Genomic DNA, 22,194 nt, shown 5'->3' with positions numbered 1-22,194 from the left:
CTGGGGCGATGGAGCGCGCCGGGGCCAGGTTTGTTGCTGCTCTTTAGTTATCTCAATGATTGGTGCAGCTTGTTCTGAAGTATAAAGTACATGAATGTAATGGTTTGAGAGTCGCACTGATTGTGATGATGGAACGGAGTCCGTTACGTAGAACCCGAGGTTCTGTTTCCGCTCTCGCTCCGGTGCCGAGCGATAAAGATCTTCACCGTCAGACACGCCGGGCGCTTCTCAGAGGGACTACTTCTTTAGAGTGAAACTCCAATGCAGGGGCGTAGTACGATGTCCTGCAGCCTGATCACGGGCGCGCGCTCTGCTTTTGTTTTTATGCTGCTTTAATCCATCATCTCCATTTGGTTTAATCCTGCAGGAGAAGCAGGTGAACAGAACCGGGCCCTCGGCAGCAGGTAAAGTCCGGTCACCGGTTCCCTTTGACTTTGAGACCGGGAGCCGCTGTAGATATTCTACGGTTTGTCTGACGTCACCGACTCGGCGCCGTTACGAACCGACACGGACATTCCTCTCAAAACGGGGATTGATGCGCCTCTCCTGTTTCCTGTGTCTCCTCCTCCTCCTCCTCCTCCTCCTCCTCCTCCTCCGCAGCTCGGCCTGAATGGAACCTCGCTGTCGCTGCACAACAACCTGTATTTGTTGCTTTCCTGCCTCTTCATCCTCACTGATGTGTGTCGGGGTGAGGGAACCGGGTTCTCCGGGTCATCGCCTGGGCCGAGGCCACGCCCCCTGCTTGACACTCTTTCCCTGTTGCACTACTGTGGGAGCTGCAGCAAGCAGTGCAATAATGAAAGGGCATCGGTCAGCTGGGCCCCCCCCCCCCCTCGGCCACCGCGACCCAGAGGGGTGCCACGCCGTCGCTGAAATAAAGCCTCCATTAAATGAAGAAGTGGTGTGTGTGTGTGTGTTTTATTCTGAGCCTGGTCGTCATGGTGATGGAATATGAGGGTGAGAACATCAAAGCTCCGTTATGTCTGAGGTTTAGATGATGGGGGCGACGGCATGCTTGCATTCCTTCCCCGGGTCGATCAGTCATTCCTTATAAGGGACCGTTAACATTAGCCACTAGGGGGCGATGCACTGTTTCAGGTTCTTGCACGAAAGCTCATTTCACCGACGGGCAATTTAGAATCTCTAATTCACCTACAATGAATGGAGGGGGGGGGGACCCACGCAGACGCAGGCAGATGGAAATGAGTTTGTGTCTGATGGAGTGGAATTAGAGTTCGTATCTTCAATTGTTGCACGTTATTTTCAGCTTAAATAAAAATCAAGTTGTACGACTGACTTTTATTTTGAAAGACAAAATGGGCAGAACTATCATCCTCTCACCCGGGGCAATAGAACAACGGTTTCCTCCTCAGAGGTGGGGGGCCTCTGCCCCTGCCTGCCGGGACCTCCCTCTGCACCCCCACCCCCACCACAGAGGCCCCCGTTAAAAGGTCAGCAGCAGAAAAAAGGAAAAAAGAGGGAAAACGTCCTTCAGAAGAGGAGAGACAAAAAACAGAAAGCGTGCCTCACGTCTCAACACGTCATCAGTGGTGCCCCCCCCCAGTTTAATAGAACAGGCTTCCTCCCACCACCAAAAACATGCAAATTAGGTGAACTGTTTTTACCTCCACCAAAGAGGTTCTGCAACATAACTCAAACGATTACAGACAGATCCTGATTAAATCTTCTGGAACAGATGATTTCATTTTGGTGATGATCCAGAAGAGATCCTGGATTCTGGATCACTTTGAAAGTTTTGTTAATGGAACTTCAAAATTTGCCCACTACCGAATTTCATCCGGTGTGGATTTTAGAGAAGGACACGGTGCTCCAGATCCCCGCAGGACGTCGGTCGGTTTCTCAGAATCCCAACGTAAATGATGAACCTCCCCGCGACACCGACTTTCTTTCTATAATAATGTGTCTCCACCTGCTGGACGAAAGAAGTACTGGAGCAGAGCCTGCTTTACCCTCTATCCCAGCGGTCCCCAACCTTTTTCCTGCTACGGACCGGTTTCATGCCGTGAGATTTTTTCGCGGACCGGCGGGAGGGGGGTATACCGGTAATTAAATTTAAAAAGAGGAGTATAATCTTACCAATAAACTTTATATTATGCACTTGCAATAACAATTAAATAAATAATTAATAGTTACACAATATCTACTCACCATAAATTGTGGTCCCAATAATTACTTCTGTCCTTCATGGTTTTTTGTTTCATAAATTCCACATTGTCTTTTAATCCACATTCCTGTCTTTTAATCCAGGGTTCTTGTTTTTTAATCCGGGTTCTGGTCTCAATGTGCCGAAGCAGTTTTGAACCCTTCATTGCTGGTTAACGGAGCAAATCAGCTGTTAAAACCCGAGTTTTAAGTCTTAGTCCTGGTTTCTCTTCTTGGAGGTCGTCGGCGCCTCTTCTTCCTCCTCAGTAAGACTTTTTTCCTTAGCAAAGAAGCTCTCCAAATACTTTTTTAATTAATTTTTGCGAGTTCACGGATGTTTTTTTTCCAGCAACGTATCAAGACGCGATTGTTACGTTGGAGAAAATCCGGAGTTTTTCGAAATAAAACACCTTTTAGACGCCAATAATCGATACAACGGAAATTGTATACATTAGTTGTTCGTTCTTTGCGGCCCGGTAACAAATGCCTCACGGACCGGTACCGGGCCGCGGCCCGGTGGTTGGGGACCCCTGCTCTATCCGACTTGGTAGGAAGAGGCAGGGGACACCCACGAAGGGCACGGCACCAGGTAAACACAACCGAGAGAGTTCACCACAGACGGTCTTCTCGAGCCAGTTTATTTAAAACCTTTACGACAAACGAGAGCTCTTAAATCCCAGTAGCATCACGGAGGAAGCGATTTCCTGCAAAGCAACAGCACTCGACACAATCTCACTCATTTCTGTAAGAACAGCAAACATTTGTGTTTGACGGATTCTTTCTGATGGGGAACCGTAAACCGTCGCCAGGGAATGACGGAAAACTTCACTTTCAGTAACATAGAAACTTGGCGTGTATTTCTTAGTTCAATCGTGTACTTTGGACCTTGTCTTAGCTGCAGTGTCCTCTTGGTGCATTCATGTGACGTCAGAAAAATCAGGGAATTCCGTCCGACTGGGGAAATCCCAATCGGAACAATGTAGTTAAAACTGTCACCCTGGTGGTGTAGTGGTTAGCGCTGTTGCCTCACATCAAAAAAGTACCGGGTTCGAATCCTATATCTGTGCGCTTGAAATGTGCTAGCCAGTAGTTTGTGTCGATGCAGAGCTCTAGAGGCCCCCCCGATAAGAAGCCGGTCCGACTCAAGCGTCGCTTTGTAGTTCAAAGCTCATCGAACAGGTCGGTTCAATACGGAGCAACGAAGGAGCAGCTCCCTGCAGCACCGCGCTGCGCCCACATTAAAACCAAACGCACCCCCTCAGGGGAACAGCTGCCCAACGCTGGTCATCGGACGAGCCGTCGTTTATTGTTTCCTCTGAATGAGGTTCTTAACGGGGGGGGGGGGCAACAGAATAAATAGACTACATAGAAACCGTACAGAGTACGACTAACCCCCCCCCCATCTTACACCGACACCGAGTACAGCTCCCCCCATCTCATAACACCCCGAGTTCTTCATTAGTGCACAGGTGAGTCATTAACCAGTGACTCATGCCGTTTGGTCCACCCCCCCCCCCCCCCCAGTGAAGCTCAGAGCTCGTCGTGGCGCAGCGGCTCCTGGCTGGGCCGGATGAACACGCCCTCCATGGAGCGCCACCAGTTGTGCTGGTTGGCGGCGAGCATGCCGTGCACCTCCCGCTGGCCGCGGATGGGATTGCCGTACTGCTCGCCCGTAACGGTCAGGAACACGTCGGTGCCCACGTGTCTGAAGCGCACCGAGTCGTCCCGCTCCCAGTGCGAGCCGTCACACTGCACCGCCCACAGGTCCAGGTTGTCTCCCTCGCCATGCTCGCCAAACGCACTGACCTCCTGCAGACGAAACGGACGCATGCTGTTAACAAGCCTCGAGTCTGTGTGTGTGTGTGACCTCTGACCTGGTGATTGGACAGCGGCGAGCTGAAGTGGTGTGTGTGAGTGTGTGTGACCTCTGACCTGGTGATTGGACAGCGGCGAGCTGAAGTGGTGTGTGTGTGTGTGTGCGTGACCTCTGACCTGGGGATTGGACAGCGGCGAGCTGAAGTGGTGTGTGTGTGTGCGTGACCTCTGACCTGGTGATTGGACAGCGGCGAGCTGAAGTGGTGTGTGTGTGTGCGTGACCTCTGACCTGGTGATTGGACAGCGGCGAGCTGAAGTGGTGTGTGTGTGTGCGTGACCTCTGACCTGGTGATTGGACAGCGGCGAGCTGAAGTGGTGTGTGTGTGTGCGTGACCTCTGACCTGGTGATTGGACAGCGGCGAGCTGAAGTGGTGTGTGTGTGTGTGTGCGTGACCTCTGACCTGGTGATTGGACAGCGGCGAGCTGAAGTGGTGTGTGTGTGTGTGTGTGTGCGTGACCTCTGACCTGGTGATTGGACAGCGGCGAGCTGAAGTGGTGTGTGTGGAGGTTCCTGCCCGTCTTCATGTGCGTGATCCGGACGGCCTGCCCACACCTGATGGCGAGTCCTCGCTGACACGGACGGTCCGACCGCCCACGAATCTGCCAGTAGCTGTTAGCGTCATCGGCCGTCTCCACCCCAGTCACAGACTGCTGCCCACTGCCTGCACACGCACACACACACACACAGTTACACACACAGTTACATTAGCTTCAGATGTGTCCTGACACAGCCATGCAGGGTGTGTGTGTGTGTGTGTGTGGGGGGGGGGGGGGGGGCTTTTCTATCTTATAAGAAGCATTTGTTTTAGTTTAGCGTGGATGCTATTGTCTAATTATCAGTGTTGTTATTTTGTTTGTATTGTTGCGTTTATTAGGGATTAGCTCAAATTAAACAGAGTTGTAAAGGATTGTAGTAGTACCGGTACTCGTGTGAAACTGTGTAGTTGTAGTACTGAAAGGAAGTAACAGAGGATGCAGTAAAGTGGAGCAAATGAGGATCTTTGCACATGTATTATAAAGATTACACAGTGGGGGGGGTTGTTATTTTTAAGGTACTGTTTTCCCTTCAAGTCAGCGATGCCAGTTCCAAGTTGACAGAGTGCAGTCATCGGACACACGGACTGGACGCGTCCGACGCCCGACTCAGAATGCTAAACCGTAGGATCAACAGGCCGGTGAAAAAGTGAATAAATAATCCTTTCATCGTTGTGTTGGCATGAAAGAGTTCCAGGACGATCCAGTCGATCATTTTCTAACCTTGGAGCAGAATATATATATATATATATATTTACTTTGAAACATTTTACCGGTCGTTCCGTTACACTTTTACAGATTGTTTTGTAAAATAAAATACTCATAACCCACAACGTGTGTGAAAACAAACGACCGGTACATCCTGCTTTGTGTAGGGAGAACGCAACACCAGAATACAACGCCAAAATACAACGACAGACGTTGTTATTTAATATACAGACGATCAGACATAAATGGCATTAAATAAACAACCACACACACACACACACACACACACACACACTTAAAGAAGGAGTACCAGGCTGTTCCCCCGAGTACCACAGTACCTTCTACACTGGAGACCTGCTTGATCAATAAATACATGTCCAAACCAGCTGATTGATATTTGCTGGTATTTAAACGGGATTCGACCCGCTGCTCTCTGAAGCAGGATCAGGGTCTGTCCCACCGAGCCCACCTGAGGGCTGGCTGGGTGCTCTACGTTACGTTACTCTCTGGCGTTACCGGTGGCGTTACCTGAGCCGTACTTGACGTCGTGGGAGTGCAGGCGGACGTTGTGTCTGGTGTTGAGCAGCTTGACCAGAGAGCCGCAGGTCACGTGGTTGAGCTCCGACTCCTTCCCGTCGCATTTCGACCACAGCAGCAGGAAGAGCAGCCATTTTAGGAGCGCGCGAGCAGCCTTGAGGAGCTCCATCGTTGTCTCGGTGCTTCCGACCCGCAGAGAGAGAGGAAGCGTGCAGCCGCGCTCACCGGTCAGCCAATCACAGCTTGACAAGTCCCAACACGCGGAAGTAAGTGTCGATAGATGATTGGTCAATGGATGACGCACGCATGGGCATGGCCACGGAAGCCGGAAGCAATCGAACAACAATCGAACACGTTGCATTGTGGTGATTCTCGGGTGATGGGGACATTAGAATCAGAATCATACCAACGGGGCGCACCACGGAGGGGGGGGGGGGGACCCCATGATATCCATGCCTATGGCATGCACGGCGAAGATACTGGTCACTTTTTTAATTGCCGTAACAGATTGTAATTACACGTCCGCTACAGTAGGGGGCAGTGGCGCGTTTTCGCCTACATGTCTCCATCAATGCAGCGTGCCATTGAGTCTCACTATTAGAGCGCGCAGGGAGCATTAGCTTCCCTGACGTCATTACGCACGGTGATGCAATGAAATTAAACAGGCTCTGCATAGTACAAAAATCAAGTCAAGTTCAATGCAGAGGTTCACAGCCGATAAGAGATTGATCAAAAAAGGATCACGGATGAATACGTGAGAGTCAAGTGTAAGGTTCGTAGTGACGATGTAAGCAGTTCAACGAGGTATTGATGTGGTGGTTCTTGTGGAAGTGGACGACCTACAGAAAATAATATATCATACAGCAATCACATGTTGGATACCTTGTATTTAGTGCACTAACCTTTATTGAACCTCTGAACCTCCTGCTTCAACAGAACTTCCCTGAAGTTCTCAGCGCACCGAACTCCACCGATGGTGCCACATGCAGTTGGAGCAGAATGCTTGTCTGCTTCAACAGGATGATGATGATGAAGACACGGAGTCTGCTGGCATGGGAGGTCTACAGAGGTAGACGCTATACATACTAACATAAAACATGGCAGCCAATGAGAGTCCTCCTCTTATTCGCATGTTTTTAGATTCTTGTGTGGAGGTTGGAGTTTGACAAGTAGAATGAAAGAATGAACAAGCTGCACGTTCTTCTCCTTTTTAACAGAGTGTGTCTGGTCATTGCCAGGAGGAGGGTCCGCCAGCCTCTGCAGCACGGATGAACACAGTAAATACACCAGGTCAATGCTGCAGGGAGATTTCAGTCGTCCTCATGCTTAGATACCAGCGAAGGACCCAAAAAGAAACGGTGGACCTGGAGCGACAGATCGGGAAGGCAGACCTGGAAATAGAAATGCTGCAGCATAACTTCCAGGTTGGTGCATGGCACCGGTGAAATGTGTTGATTAATGCAGCAAATACTGACTGTTGTATTTGTCAGAAATACAGAAGTGAAATATGAATGCTTTGTCTTGATTTGGTAGTGGGTAGGGGGCTAGAAAGTGGGTAGGGGGTTAGAAAGTGGGTAGGGGGCTAGAAAGTGAGTAGGGGGCTAGAAAGTGGGTAGGGGGCTAAGACACTACAAGATCAAGAGTGTTAAAAAGCAGTGCAGAGAATTTGCTCTGAAGTCAAACGAAAATGGTACCGCTCTATGAAATAGTAACCTGGTAACCATAATATATGGATTATATCTCCCCACGCAAGCCTGCGGGTGAATTCTGCTTCCATAGCTCCATGTTTTCAGAGAAACGGACAGCCCATGTCAAAAAGCGTCAGTCAACGCTGCACATTTTTATATTAATGAAAAAAACATAGTATACATTGAGTATAAACTCTACAATATATTTGCATATATGCAAATATATTAAAAAAGACACCGTCCTCTTTTTTCATATACTTTAATACTAGATACTTTATTTGTGTGGCGAAGAAAAGAAGAAGAGCGAGAGCTCATTGACGTAACGAAGCACCGAATCATCCAACCCGGAAGTCGCGTTCAGGCTGGTCCGACTGGACAGGTGAGTTTCACGTGGTCCTGATCTGGGATCAGTTTTCCTGGTCTGCTAGCGCCTCCGCCGGCCTTTAGCTCTGGGAGGAGCCTGATCTGAGATCAGTGGGAGAACGAAGGGCGCGCGACAGGCAGGATGTCGCTGCTGCTCGAGAGAAACACGAAGGATTCTCCGCAGGTAGGTCGGAGCCAGAAAGCCGAGCCGTCGCGTCTATATCGAGCTTTCTGGGTTAAACATGTCGTCCTGTTTGTTAGCGTCTTCAGTATCAACGCAAAACTTTCATTTAGAGTATTTGTTTCAGTATTACTGGGTTACAGTAGAGGAGGCTTCATACAGGCACCTGTTCTCTACCTGTTCTGTTCTCTACCTGTTCTCTGTTCTCCGGTTTTCCTCCTGCTCTCTGTTCTCTACCTGTTCTATGTTCTCTGCCTGTTCTGTGTTCTCTACCTGTTCTCTGTTCTCTGCCTGTTCTATGTTCTCTACCTGTTCTCTATTCTCTACATGTTCTCTGTTCTCCGGTTCTCCTCCTGCTCTCTGTTCTCTACCTGTTCTATGTTCTCTGCCTGTTCTGTGTTCTCTACCTGTTCTCTGTTCTCTACCTGTTCTCCGGTTCTCCTCCTGCTCTCTGTTCTCTACCTGTTCTATGTTCTCTGCCTGTTCTATGTTCTCCTCCTGTTCTCTGTTCTCTACCTGTTGTTTACCGGTTCTCTGTTCTCTACCTGTTGTTTACCGGTTCTCTGTTCTCTACCTGTTGTTTACCGGTTCTCTGTTCTCTACCTGTTGTTTACCGGTTCTCTACCTGTTCTCTGCTTGTTCTACTGCGGTTTAAGATTTAGCGCCTCTGTATTTTTATTTCTTTTCCCCTGAACCTGTCTTAAAGGTAACTTTATTTCTGATTACCATAGAGGTACACTCTTTTGGGTGACTGCTGAAATGACGTTGTCTGGTCAGAAGGTCACAGGTTCAAATCCGTCTTGTGTTCTTTCTGTGAGGAGTTTGCGTGTTCTGCCCGTGTCTGCGTCAGTAGCGATATGATGTACGATGGAACCGGTACATCAGCTACGACCTGCATTGTAACATAAATAATAGAAACATTTGCTCAAAGTGCAGCAGCTAAGGCCCAAATGTTTTACCAGCACCCCCTTTCAAACAGCTGTAGGCCCATCATTGATCTTCTGCTTCAGTTCAGACTGTCTTGCTCCCTGCAGTGAACTCAGAGTCCAGGTCCGGATGTCTTCAGGTGCGGGTTCAGTCTCCAGGTTTGACCGGGTGCGGGAGATTCCACTCTATGACCAGGTCCCCGTGGGCTCCTTGATGCGGGAGCCAGATTTCCCGCCGCCGCCGGCATCCTTGAATGAGACGGTGCCGGCTGTAAGCTATGACCCCCTTCCCCCTCCACCTTTACCCGATCAGCCAGCTGTTGGGCCTGCATCCTTCCAACCCCCCAGCGATGACGAGCCAATGGACGAGGACCGTGATGCCATGGACATTAAGCCAGTGCATCGCTTCATCCCTGACTCTGTCAAAAATTTCTTCCGTGGCAATAGTGATAATCGAGGCAGCAACGGTTGGCCCACCGCCCCTAATGCACCACCTTTACCCGATTCTCACTCGCCTGCCCCCTCGTCCGAAAAGAGTGCCAAATGCCACACCACATCAGGAGTCCCCTGCTCACCTCCCAACTCTGCTCCTCCCTCTCCGTCCGTTCCGGGCTCGTACCGGGACCCTTATGTTGGCTCCGGAGGCAGTTACATCTCTGAGAAGGAGCGAGATCGACTGCTGCTCGGCGCCGAAGCCCTGGACTCCGCCTCCGCCGTGCCTACCAGTCTCTCAGCCCTGACCTACGAGGAGAGGGTGGAGGAGTACCACCAGCGCTACGCCTACTTGAAGTCATGGCCGGGCCTGCTGCGGATACTGGGCTGTGTGCAACTGCTGCTGGGAGCTGCCGTGTTCGCTTGTGTCTGTGCTTATGTTCACAAGGACAATGAGTGGTTCAATATGTATGGATACTCTCAGCCGCAGCTGTACGGTGGACTCGGTGGAGGTGCTAGTGCTTATGGATATGGGGGCGGCCAATACACAGGCCCTAAGACCGCTTTTGTCCTGGTGGTGGCTGGACTCGCTTGGATAGTGACTGTGATTCTGGTGGTTCTGGGGATGAGCATATACTACAGGGCCATCCTTCTGGACTCTTCCTGGTGGCCCCTCACAGAGTGTTCCATCAACCTGGTCTTGGCGGTGCTCTACCTGGCAGCAGGGATAGTCTATGTGAGAGACACCACCCGGGGGGGGCTATGCAGCCTACCGGTCTTCAACGCTGGAGTAAACATAGCATTCTGCCGCACTGAGGCTGGGCAGACAGCAGCCCTCATCTTCATCTTCATCACCATGGTGCTCTACTTCATCAGTGCCGGAGTGTGTCTGAAGCTGTGGAGGCACGAAGCATCCAGGTTGAGGAAGGAGGCGTTGGCACACGAGGTAACACACACGGCCATGTCGCTCATTCTGGAGACTCGCTGTAGCTAACGCTAACCCGAACTGTTAACGTACTCGCTATTTACAAAATGTACTTCACTTTACTGCATGTTTGATTTATTACAAACGCTGTAATAAATAAAACTTCAGAGCTGCGTTCGATTTAAAGAAAATATACAGATAACTGTGAAAGGTGTGAATAACGCAGTAACGACGCAGTAACGACGCAGTAAAGACGCAGTAACGACACGACCGGAGTGTTTGGCTTCAGTAAGGTTTCCCTGTTAGCCGTAACGGTTTCATGTACAGTTGGTTTTGTGCTCAGGTTTTATAAATAAAATCTCACATCCTGTTTTAGCATAATAAATAACATGTTAGCCATTTTCAGATGAAGTCCGTGTCCGAGCCGAGTGTTTTCCTATGCTAGAAAAAATGCTAAGCTAACATGCTTTAACCCTTTACCTCCGGATGGTTAGGGCGCACCCGGCTGTCCTTACGGCCGCAGCGCCAGCACCACCTGCTGGTCAGAGTTGGTCTCTTTGACCGGTGCATTATTACCGTAACACCGGGCATAGACGGCAATAGCGCCGGCGCTACGGTCGTGGGAAGAGGGTTAAAACGGTGGAGAAATCTGTTTCCTCCAAGAACAACTTATCCAAAGGTCAAAGTTCTTGATGCGTCTCTTTAGGTTTCCTCACTCAGACTGTCCAGTTCTCCATTACTGAACGTTGCGCTGGCGGCTAATCTGTGGGATACTTGGATTTCTGGGCAGTGAACACAACTTTTCAATTTATCGTTCCTAAAGTTTTATGTGTTGGCCTGGCCAACGTTTTCGGAAATGTAAAAGTATATGTTTAGCGACAAGGAGTCACTGTGGGTACGTACATAACGTACAGTATAAATGGCCTAGATGTATGCAGGTATTTAAAAATATTAGGGACAAAGTGGTTAAACAGATAAAACCTTCGGTTTTAAATCCAAACCAAAGGCCGAATGTAGACCTCTGGCTGAAGCTCTTGTTGATCTCATCCCACCTCAATTGTCCGGTGAAGCGGTGCAGGGAGTCAGAAATATTAGGATCATCTACTCCATCAGACATTTAAAGGGTTCATTTAAAAAGCTGTTGGGTTTGTGTACGCGACCCACTTCTCATTAACTTTCTTTTTCTTCTTCCCGTCACAATAAACTAGATGAGAACGATCGGATCAACACTCCCCCTGTCTCTAGTAAGTATCACGCGTCTGCCGTCTGAGCAGATGTCGCCTGGCACGCCCCTAACGTGTAGCTCTCTGCTGTAGCTGGGGGGGGACTCCAACTCCTCCGGGCAGACTCCCCTCCCCACCATTCAGCCGGACATCATGGACTCCGTGAACAACCCTGCAGCCGCCTCGTTGATGAAGCTGGAGCCGGAGATCCTGCGCGGTCACATACCTGCTGGACACATCCCCAAGCCTGTTGTCATAGCCGACTACGTGGCGTTAGTATTACCTCCATGCTCACAAACAGGAAATACTTATAATACGTGGCGTTAGTATTACCTCCATGCTCACAAACAGGAAATACTTATAATACGTGGCGTTAGTATTACCTCCATGCTCACAAACAGGAAATACTTATAATACGTGGCGTTAGTATTACCTCCATGCTCACAAACAGGAAATACTTATAATACGTGGCGTTAGTATTACCTCCATGCTCACAAACAGGAAATACTTATAATACGTGGCGTTAGTATTACCTCCATGCTCACAAACAGGAAATCTTTATAATACGTGGCGTTAGTATTACCTCCATGCTCACAAGCAGGAAATATTTATAATACGTGGCGTTAGTACTACCTCCATGCTCACAAACAGGAAATATTTATTTTAAATGTTCATATTTGACAACAAATTCTGGTAGAAGGATTCCAGAAAACATTGTTAATCCTGGGTAGAGTCCCGTGTTGTTCCATCACTTCAACAAAGTATGCGTTCTTGTATATTGAGTATTTTCAGGCCTGTCGTGTTGGTGACGGACATCCTGCTTGTCTGAAAACAGAGCGTCTCAGAATGATGAGGGGTTAGAAAAAGTCGATTATTTGATGCTCATCTGAACAAACACAACACAGAGTTGTCTTCTGACCTGTTCACACAGGAAGTATCCGAGCATCCTCTCAGACGAGGGGCGGGACCAGTACAAGGCCGTGTTCAACGACCAATACGCCGAGTACAAGGAGCTGCATTCTGAGGTTCAGGCCATGGCCAAGAAGTTTGAAGCAATGGACGAGATGATGCAGAACCTCCCATCCGGGTCGTCCAGCCAGATGGTATGAGCTGCACTCACACACACACACACACACACACACACACACACACACCGCACGTTGTCCAGTAATATGCATGTGCGCTGTTTCAGGAGAACGAGCGGATCAATGGCATTTTATTCGAGTACCGGAAGAAGAAATCTGTGAGTACACGCAGCCACCTCAGTTCCTGGTCTGGGTAAGGCCTTGGATAAATAGTTTTCTGTCTTTAAACCTTTGGTGATGAGAATCTATTAAAACTAGCACAAAATCAAACTTGGTCATTAGCGTGAAAAGGGTTGTATGAACCAATGAAGTAATTTATCCAAGTAAAATAAAAAACCAGACAGACTTGTCAAAGCACAATATACGATGTTATAATCCTTTCTGCCATATTTCAAGGTGTAAAAAAAACTGCTCGTCGGTAATAACACGAAACTCACAGCCACGAAAAAGGAACCGAGGTCGGCAGGCTGCAGTTAGAAACATCCAAAATCAAAATTACAGAGCCACAACTAGAAAACACATTTTCACATTCAAAACATGTGAAACCGGGCGGAGGACACGGAGCACAAGAGCGGCACAAAAATACGTGGTCACGAGTGACAAAAGCATAATCTGGTGTAGAACCAACCAGCTGAACGAAACCTACGTGGGTGATGGGGGGAGGAGTCTCTGGTGTGGCTGGGGGTTGTGGTTTTTGGGGACAGAGGTCAATACTGCATTGTATGACGCTGGTATGGCGTCTCAATCCTGCAACGTAAATGCCCTCGCATGCCAGCCATGACGCGCCTCTCTTAGGTTGGCGGCCCCCCGTCATAGAACAATCACGAAGAATCGACGTTACTTGATTACGTTTGGTTGAAGACGCTTCACCTCTCATCTTCAGTTCTAACTGACCAGTAGAGCGTCCAGATGCTTCTACAGAAAAACCTCGAGTTGAGATCGCTGCTGGGCCGAGCTCCGAACTCAATTCAGTTTTTCCCGTAACGGAATTTATTTTTTATCCGTTCTGGCGTCTAAAAACACCAAAATGAATGCTAATAATAATGGAGATTTTCTTTTTTTACTTGCTATATAGACACACACACACAGAATGATATAATAAATGCAGCCCAGTTCAGATAGCCACAGAGGATTCCCTGTGCTTCTCCATTGCTAGCCTCAACGCTAACATTGCGTCTGTGGTACTCTTCCTAAATATAAAGCCATACTGCTGCTCACAAATACTCACTTCTGTCCTTAGTCTAGCCTCAAACACCTTTTCCTGTAACTTCATCGTATGACTCATCAGCTTTATCCCTCTATAGTTTCTACAACTCTGTGTGTCTCCCTTCCTCTTAAAAATGGGTACCAGAACTTCTCCTCCGTTCCTCTGGCATCTTCGTCCTCTCTAGGATCAAACAATAAAAACTCTGCAGCTTCCTCTCCGAGACACTTCCACACCTGTGTCGTCCGGGCCAACCGCCTTCCCAGCCTTCATCCTCTTTATTGCCCTTTGAACTTCAACCCATTCCTGGTTTATCTATGATTAGAAATTGTAGATGATCAATATACTGTCCTTGATATATAAGAATTACATCACTAGGAAAACAATTCTGTGTGTTCAGGACCCAACATTCTTGGAAAAAAGGGAGAGGTGTGAGTACCTGAAGAACAAGCTCTCCCACATTAAACAGAAGATTCAAGAGTACAACAAAGCCACAGACTGAAGCGACCACAGACATGAACGCACCTGGAGTACATTATGGTCTGTCGCCGGAGAGGAGAGCATGCACAGGGATCAATACAGGTGAAAGGCTCATCTTTGTGTCATCAGGAAGAAGAGCAACTTTAAATAAACACAAATAGTTACACAAGAAATGAGGTCATACCTTTATGTACTGTGTGTGTGTGTGTGTGCGTGACAGACTAGCACATTTAATAAAATGGGTGAACATCTCTGATGCATTTGAAAGAAGGGACTGCACACACAGAAAAGAATAAACGTGCGCGTAGGACAAACATCAATCACAAATCGGTGAAAGGGAAATGAAGTTTTTAGAAATGGGTTATAAATGAGACGTTTTTAGAGCAGTTTGGATCTCGTTGATGAAGGAGTGCAGACGCCGTAGACGTAGCGCCTTAGACGTGGGCTGGGTGGTTCAATAGGAGAACGTTCAGCCCATCGGGGTCTTCCATGTGAGCGCGTTAGTCCGGAGGGGTTTAGTGGAACGGCCTCTATCACTGGCCAGATAGGAAACGCTTGTATATAATGTATAGGTTCCATTCACTCACTATAACGGCAGTGAACTTAACAGATGTGTGTCTTTGAATCCTAAACTCTATGTACCTTGTTTTTTTATTACTACTTTTGTACCACATGTGCTCCGTTCTCGTACCTCATACCAATAAAGCACCTTTTTATTCCTTTGCCTCTATTAAGCTTACATATTGTTTGTCTTCTTGCATTCACTTTAGAGAACTGACATAAACTTATGTCTTATTGATCCACGTCTGTCCCAGTGAGGTAGGAATTTACCGTAACAGCTATGTGGAGTTGTTTTTCCTCCGCTATAGGAGGTTGTATAAAATAAAGTTGCAGCCGGTGGTTATCCATTATCACAAACTAGTCCCGGTTCACAATTTGTTTTATTTTCTTAATGACATAACTTATATTACAATTTCCACTCTTGGATTAGTGAGCGCTATGTATGATTCAGATTAATGTCAATACCCAGTGAGGGAAAAGTATACATTTGGACTGCTACGCCAATCCACATTTAAAATATACATTTTCATCTAATTAATATAATTGTGGTTGAAATTTGATGGCTGTTAAAAATAATTGTGAAAGTAAGTAGAATAGTTACAACCACAACATAAAATGCCTAATTGGACTCTTATTAGCAGTAGTATCTCTAAACTGAAAGTGTCCCGGAGAGTATGTCCCACCTGTCTCACCCTTTGTGAATTCTGCAGGAAATACTACGCCAGGACCCAAAAACACTCCATTTCAGGGACGCTGAGTGTCGTTTGAACGTGGAGTGGCCCGCAGGCTCCACGTCTCTCCTTGTTATTGACTAACTCGTGAGATGGCTGCAGAATGCAGGTGGGAGGACAGGTTCGGGCGCTGGTGTCAGGTTTTAGCGCCCTGCAGGCATTCCTTCCTTGGTGTTACTCAGTATGCCACAGCTGTCCAGGTTAGATAAGATTTGAATAAATACAAAAAAGCAAAATAAAAAAATTATATGATTTTTTTTTTTAAACGAATCATGAGTTTGAGAATTTACAGGTTTGGAATATATTTATTTCTTAAACTTCTAACTTGTGATTTTTAAGTGAGTCACTGCAGTGAAAATGTTACCTGTAAAATCATTCAGAGTTAAAGCGACATTTTGTTATTTATTTATTTACACAAATAAATGTATCTTTGAAAATCTACCCGCAAATGTCCCGCAACGCGTCCCGACGACTTTCGGCGGACGCAGGGTGTGGAGTCACGGTGAGCTGTGCGCGTCCAGGGAGACAGGTTAGTCCTGTCTGACGTGATGAGGGACCCACGTGATGAGCGCACACCTGTGGGCGCGTCTCTTTGTGCTTCCTGGGCGGTGGACGCGGCCGCGCGCGCGGTGTTGTTTGTGCTCATCAGTGCGTCGTTCGTCCTCCGCGGCTCCAGCTGGATCATCATTCTCGGTAAGTCCGTCTCAACTAGAAACGGATTCACCGGAGCTGCTGAGCGCGTTCCGCTCCGGAGGTTTAGTTTAATTTATTTTATTCTTAATGTTTATTCACGCCATGTTTAAAGACGCGTTGAGCGTTCCTTTACGTCCGCTGTCTTTCAGATGAAGCTGAATGTTTTAAAGACTTTATATTGAAGATGTTGGTTTATATATAATTTAAAATGAATTTAGATTATTCTGTACCTCCGTGTTGAGGTTTCATCCACGCACAGAATGAACAACATGCATGCAGGATTGACCTCTGAACCCACGACCCCCAGCCACACCTGGTTCTCAGCATCTCACCTGAGGGGGGGGCAGCAGCCCTTCACCTCATGGATGCTGATGGCTCCGGGGATTCGTTAGTCTGGTTTCATGACATCGACGTCCTCCACCGTCTGTCCTTCTGGGTTCCTGTCCCGAGCACCAAACGTTCCCCATCACGTCTTCGTCTCCTCCATTTCCTTCTCCTCTTGTTTCTCAGAGTGAAGAACAACGATACGAAACATGACACCAAAGGAAAGAAAAAGATCTTCATGCAAACCAGAGTTCTGTTTCTGTGTTTTTTTTCCAGGTTGAGCTCCAGTCCCATTTTAGCATGGCGCACAAGAAGCGCAGTTCCCCGGCTCACCACTCGAGTGGCAGCAAACAGTAAGTAGAGCAGCGTTGAACCCCGACGCTGTCCCGCCGTCGTCTCCTGACCCGACGCTGTCCCGCCGCCGTCGTCTCCTGACCCACATCAGCAGCACTAACGCTGCGCCACCCTGACCGGCTCTCTCTTTCCTCCACTGTTGCAGCCACAGCAGCAGGAACAGGCACAGCGAGCTCATGTCCAACCCGGCGTTCTCCTACTACCCAGGAGATCAGATGCTCCACTTCTACACCTGGAAGTCCCCGCCGGGCGTGATGAAGATCATGTGCATCATCATCATCATCATGTGTGTGGCCGTGTTTGCCTGCGTGGCCTCCACGCTGGCTTGGGACTACGACGCGAGCCTGTTGGGCGGCGGCGCCGGATTCCTGCCGGGCTTCGGCGGCGGCGGAGGCCAGTTTCCCGTCTCCGGCGGCGGCATTGGCGGCGGCATTGGCGGGGGCAGTTTCGGCGGCGGTTTTGGAAGTGGAGGCATTGGTGGGAGCAGCAACTACGCTTACGGCGGGCAGCAAGTGGATCCCAAAACGGGCAAAGGCTTCATCATCGCGATCTCGGGCATCACCTTCATCGCCGTGCTCATCATATTCGTCTTGGTTATTTCACGGCAGAGTACGGCCCGCTCGGCAAAGTTCTACCTCGCAACCATCATCATCTGCGCCATCTTGGCGTTCCTGATGCTTATTGCGAGCATCGTGTACCTGGTCGCCGTGAACCCGACGGCTCAGTCCACGGGATCGGTGGTCTACAACCAGATCCGCCAGCTCTGTGCCCAGTACCAGAACCAGAACCAGGCCCAGGGCCTCTTCATCAACCAGTACCTGTACCATTACTGCGTGGTGGAGCCTCAAGAGGTGTGATGTGTTCTTTGTCTTCTATTGAACGAGTACAGTCGTCCCCCGTTTGCGTCCCGGGACCGCGGCGCAGCGACACCATATTTACTTTAGTATTTAACACGTATTTTCAACTTTGACCCCTCCTTGCCCTGTCATCGACCCCCCTCTGCTGTATTACCCTTTCCCACATGCCGACAAACACGTTTGTATTCTAATGTAGTACCAGCAGCGTATATTTCTAATGCTCTTAAACCCAATCAATGCTGCCTGTACTCTTAATTCTAAAGTACTCCTGCTGTACAGTAGTTCTACATGAAGTATACGGTTATCGCTCTTGACATTTCAATCAATCGAGCTTCTTTCTTAAACCGAAAAGTGCGAGACGCCATTCTCTTCCAGAATGACCCCGTCTGATCCGTGCTGAAATCCCGCTCTGGAACGAGTCGTTTCGAGTCGTCGCTCGCGTGTTCCTCAGTCGGTTTTTTATATGTTGCAGTACTGTATATGTGTTGTAATACATGTTTTTACTGATTTATTATTCTTAGGCTAGAAAATGCTTATTTTATCAATAAAATAATGGAAATAAAAACCAATAATTCCACGATTTAACGGCAAGAAAATCCGCAATGAACTGAATTTGCGGAAAATGAACCGCGATAAGGCGAGGAACGAATGTACAGCTAAAACCACAGTAATTTGTGTATCACAGATTATTCAGATTATAGTCAACAGTAATTATCCACTGGTGAATAAAAACCCCCAAAAAGGATATTTAGTTGCCCAAATCCAGTCCAAGCACAAACTATTCTCATTTAAAGCACAATATATAATGGATTTATGAATTAAAGATGTTCAAAGTGTTAGACCACGGTGAATTCATTATGTGACTATTTTGCCTGCTATTTTCCTTCCTTACACAAACGCTTAATGCCGAATGTTCCTGCAGGCCATAGCGATCGTCTTGGGCTTCCTGGTGATCGTGGGCCTCATCATCCTGCTGGTGTTCGCAGCCAGGACTCGATCCAGGATCAGGCGCTGGGGTGAGGACCGCGTCCTCTGGGAGGAGGTGAAGGTCGTCAGGGACGGTCTCCACAGCAACGGCGTTGGGGAGTGGGTGAGTGTGTGTGGGTGTGTGTGTGGGTGTGTCGGGAAGGGATTGTTTTATTTCCGGTTTCTGGGTGTGGCCTGTAAAACTTGCAGCGTGACGCGTTGCATTGTTAAGATGATGTGCTCTGACGTAGTGCATTTACGAAAGGGCATTAATGCAAATAAACGTTTCCCTACGTAGGATGGGTTGAGGTAGGAGAATAGGGGTATATGCGGTGTTGCCCTGGAAACCGTTTCCATGCCAGGGCATGCTTGGTGAACGTCCCTGGCTGTGCATTCAGACCTGTCGATTCAGTAGTTGCGCTGGCTCTGAAAGACTTCCTGTTATCGGCAGCGATGGTATCGGCCGTAGTCACGCTTCCAGGGAGAAGCTGAGGAACCGGTCGGTCCAGGTGAATAGCTCATATAACCTGCAGGCTGGCCAAATGTGGAGCATGACGGGTATGAGAGGGGAAACTGCCTGCAACCTGGAGCGAGAAGACTGTTCTAGTCTTTGTTATACGAGGTCGAGAACAAAGGTTGTCATAGTCGGACATGTTTATTTCGTCTGGCAACAAGAGGAAGGTGTTTACGCCTGTTTGTGTGACCTGCAAACCTTCGAGGCGGCCGGCACTCGCTGGCTTTCTGACCAGAAAACTACCCCAACAGGTTTGGGGTAGTTTGAGATCAAAGTTCAGACTTGCATCACAGTCGTGTATTTCCTGTCTGACTCTGGCTCTGTCTTCAGGTGAAAAATGTGTCTGGAGAGCCAGAGGTGATGCTGAACGACCCTAATCCTTATGTTGGGGGGCCCAGAGACTTTCTGGATCACAACACACCCGTTTACCTGCCAGGGTAAGTCCTGTCTCGGTCATTGTTTAACGACGTCTCCCAGTTTATCACAGGGACAGATAGGTGTATATATATATAACGTAGTTATACCTGCTCGAACGAAGCGGCACCGCGAAACTGTTGGCTAGCTTAGCAGCGGTGTTAGCATGGCGAGTAGACAAAGTTCCCGTCATTCTTTCCAACATAGATGGACGAGGGACTTCATTTCAGGAGGCGACGGGCGATAATCGGAGCAGTACATTTTATTTGTTGACGTGGCTGTTGACATCACTCGTACCATTTACAGAGACTCGGATATCAGCAGCTCTTTGGGGGGGCTGAAGGCCAAGATGAAGGACTATGACCCCGGGGTGGAGTCGGGAGATGACCTGGAGGAGGAGGACTTCAGCGTGTAAGTGAATGAGGGTTATGGGAACGATGCTAATCAGAAATGGGTTTGATCTGCAGCCGATGGAATGTGTTAAGATGAACGAGAAAAATACCGCCAAGCCGATCTTGATTGGAAAAACACCAATTATGATTTTATTTTTAGATTCAATCACAATAAAACGTACATTTGGATTCTCGTAGACATATTTTCAGTGGTTAATCATAACCTCCTCGGCGGCGGTAATGATATATTAAAATGCACGCATTTTAAACATTCCTGGACCCACATGTTGATCTGGATCAGCACCAGAAGTTTCTAGATTGTTCTTGGTGTCTTTATACACCAACCATGAGAAGTCAAAGTGAATCAGAGTTGATGTGCGTTTTTAAATGATTTTTTAATCCATAAATGGGTTTTAATTTTAAAATTTAATTATTTTGTTCCTGACCTCATTCTGGACCAGATCCAGAAGACATCTTTCACGATGGTTCATATCGGACCCCTTTATGACTGATTTTTGCTGAGTGAACTGCATATTTTACGAGATGTTTTTATTTTTTTTTATTTTTTTTTTATCCAGACTTTTTGAAAAAATCCAGACAGGTATCTGGATCACACTCAAAATTTAATGGGATCCAAGTTGGACCAACACCCATCTTCAGATTTAAAAAAATCCAGATCCATCCAGCAGTTTTTCCATAATCCTGCTAACACACAAACGCTGTTGAAAGCAGAACCTCCTCCTGGAGGTAATAATGAATGCCATTATATTTTTGTCTGCAGTATGTTTCCTTCGATTGTGGATGAGCAAGAACGTCTCAACTACAAACGGGAATTTGAGCGGGATCACCAGGAGTACAAGAGCCTGCAGGCCGACCTGGACAGCCTAAACCGGGACCTGGCAGACCTGGACCGAGCGCTGGACCGACACCCTGCTGGCAGCCCTCAGTTCCTGGTGAGTGTGCTTGTTTGTGAGGACGGCAAGTGTCCCCTTTGCAGAGCGTGTCTGAAACCAGCATGTTGTCCTTTCGTTGGGGTATATGGGTCCTTGGAGGAACCGTGTTTTAGTATTTAAGACATTCAGTCTGCGTGTAAATCTGGGGCGGGGCTTTCCTCACATTATTCATTGGCATCTCTTTTCTCTCAGGATGCCATGGATGAATACACCAAATTGAAGAATCTGAAGAAGGTGAGTGATGGACAGTGAGTTCTAACACTGCTTGTTCCAATAATCATTTTTTTAATGACTTTTTTTTTTAAACATAAATCATCATATTATCATCTACAGTCCCCAAACTACGAGATCAAAAAGAAGAGGTGTAAATATCTCCGGTCAAAACTGTCGCATATCAAGAAGATGATCAGCGACTACGACCGCAGACCATGACCTGTCGCCTTTGGACCTCCTGCCGGGGCAGAGACGCGTCTGCGATATCCCGCCTCACTGTATTTGGTCAATTCTTCAGCCTCCGAGTTTCATTTAGAACTATCGAGGTGTGGCAAATTTATTATACGTCTGCTGAAATTACAAAGTGTGAGCTGTGAAGTGTTTTCTAATCAAACAACTATCATAATTCTACAACGCGGGTGCTGCTGGTTTAGGAAGGCATCTGCTTGGCATCATGACTGTTGTCAAGGTTATTTTTAATCCTTTAAAAACTATGCAATATATTTTTAAGAATGTTTTTCTGTACTTTTTATGATTTGTATTTTAGTTGATTTTTTTAATGAGACTTTTTTTCTTAATGAATTGTCAGATTTTATTACAAACCTTTTCTTGAGGTGGATTTAAGAAAAGCCGAAATGTAATTGATTAACGATGGCTCGGATCCCTGTGATTGAACCTGTGACGTTCATCTGACTTAAACTGTCATGTATTTCTTTCATTATTATTATTGTCTTGTTATTTAAAAGCAAATGAACAACTTTTCCCCTCGTACGTTCCAATGATGGGAGAAATGATTCGGATTCATGAGCTGTGTATATTTTAGTGTTTAATAAGTAGACCTATATTTGTTATATAGTATACGTTTTAAAGCAGGCTTAATATTTCAATAAAAATGTCA

The 22,194-nt window shown here is 47.5% G+C and overlaps 2 protein-coding genes across 2 annotated transcripts; one reads left to right on the top strand and one right to left on the bottom strand.

Moving 5' to 3' along the window:
* Positions 1 to 3,687: 3,687 nt before the first annotated feature.
* sdf2l1 (stromal cell-derived factor 2-like 1) lies at positions 3,688 to 6,077 on the bottom strand. The gene is made up of 3 exons (XM_068738860.1): positions 5,809 to 6,077; positions 4,504 to 4,700; positions 3,688 to 3,972 (listed from the first exon to the last, which is right to left on the bottom strand). The coding sequence occupies exons 1-3, from the start codon at positions 5,984 to 5,986 to the stop codon at positions 3,694 to 3,696; spliced, it is 654 nt and encodes a 217-aa protein (XP_068594961.1). The 5' UTR covers positions 5,987 to 6,077; the 3' UTR covers positions 3,688 to 3,693.
* A 1,951-nt stretch (positions 6,078 to 8,028) lies between these two features.
* On the top strand, positions 8,029 to 22,192 carry LOC137918173 (MARVEL domain-containing protein 2-like). Its single transcript, XM_068760927.1, has 15 exons — positions 8,029 to 8,052; positions 9,084 to 10,353; positions 11,541 to 11,576; positions 11,649 to 11,827; positions 12,487 to 12,658; positions 12,748 to 12,798; positions 14,245 to 14,334; positions 16,910 to 16,986; positions 17,133 to 17,838; positions 18,767 to 18,934; positions 19,655 to 19,761; positions 20,045 to 20,149; positions 20,912 to 21,083; positions 21,276 to 21,317; positions 21,417 to 22,192. The coding sequence occupies exons 2-15, from the start codon at positions 9,106 to 9,108 to the stop codon at positions 21,513 to 21,515; spliced, it is 3,252 nt and encodes a 1,083-aa protein (XP_068617028.1). The 5' UTR covers positions 8,029 to 8,052; positions 9,084 to 9,105; the 3' UTR covers positions 21,516 to 22,192.
* Positions 22,193 to 22,194: the final 2 nt, after the last annotated feature.

The sequence above is a fragment of the Brachionichthys hirsutus genome, chromosome 4, assembly GCF_040956055.1.
Source record: "Brachionichthys hirsutus isolate HB-005 chromosome 4, CSIRO-AGI_Bhir_v1, whole genome shotgun sequence".
NCBI lineage: Eukaryota > Metazoa > Chordata > Actinopteri > Lophiiformes > Brachionichthyidae > Brachionichthys > Brachionichthys hirsutus.
The sequence above is the reverse complement of the archived record's forward strand: the minus strand, read 5'-3'. Positions and strand labels throughout refer to the sequence as shown.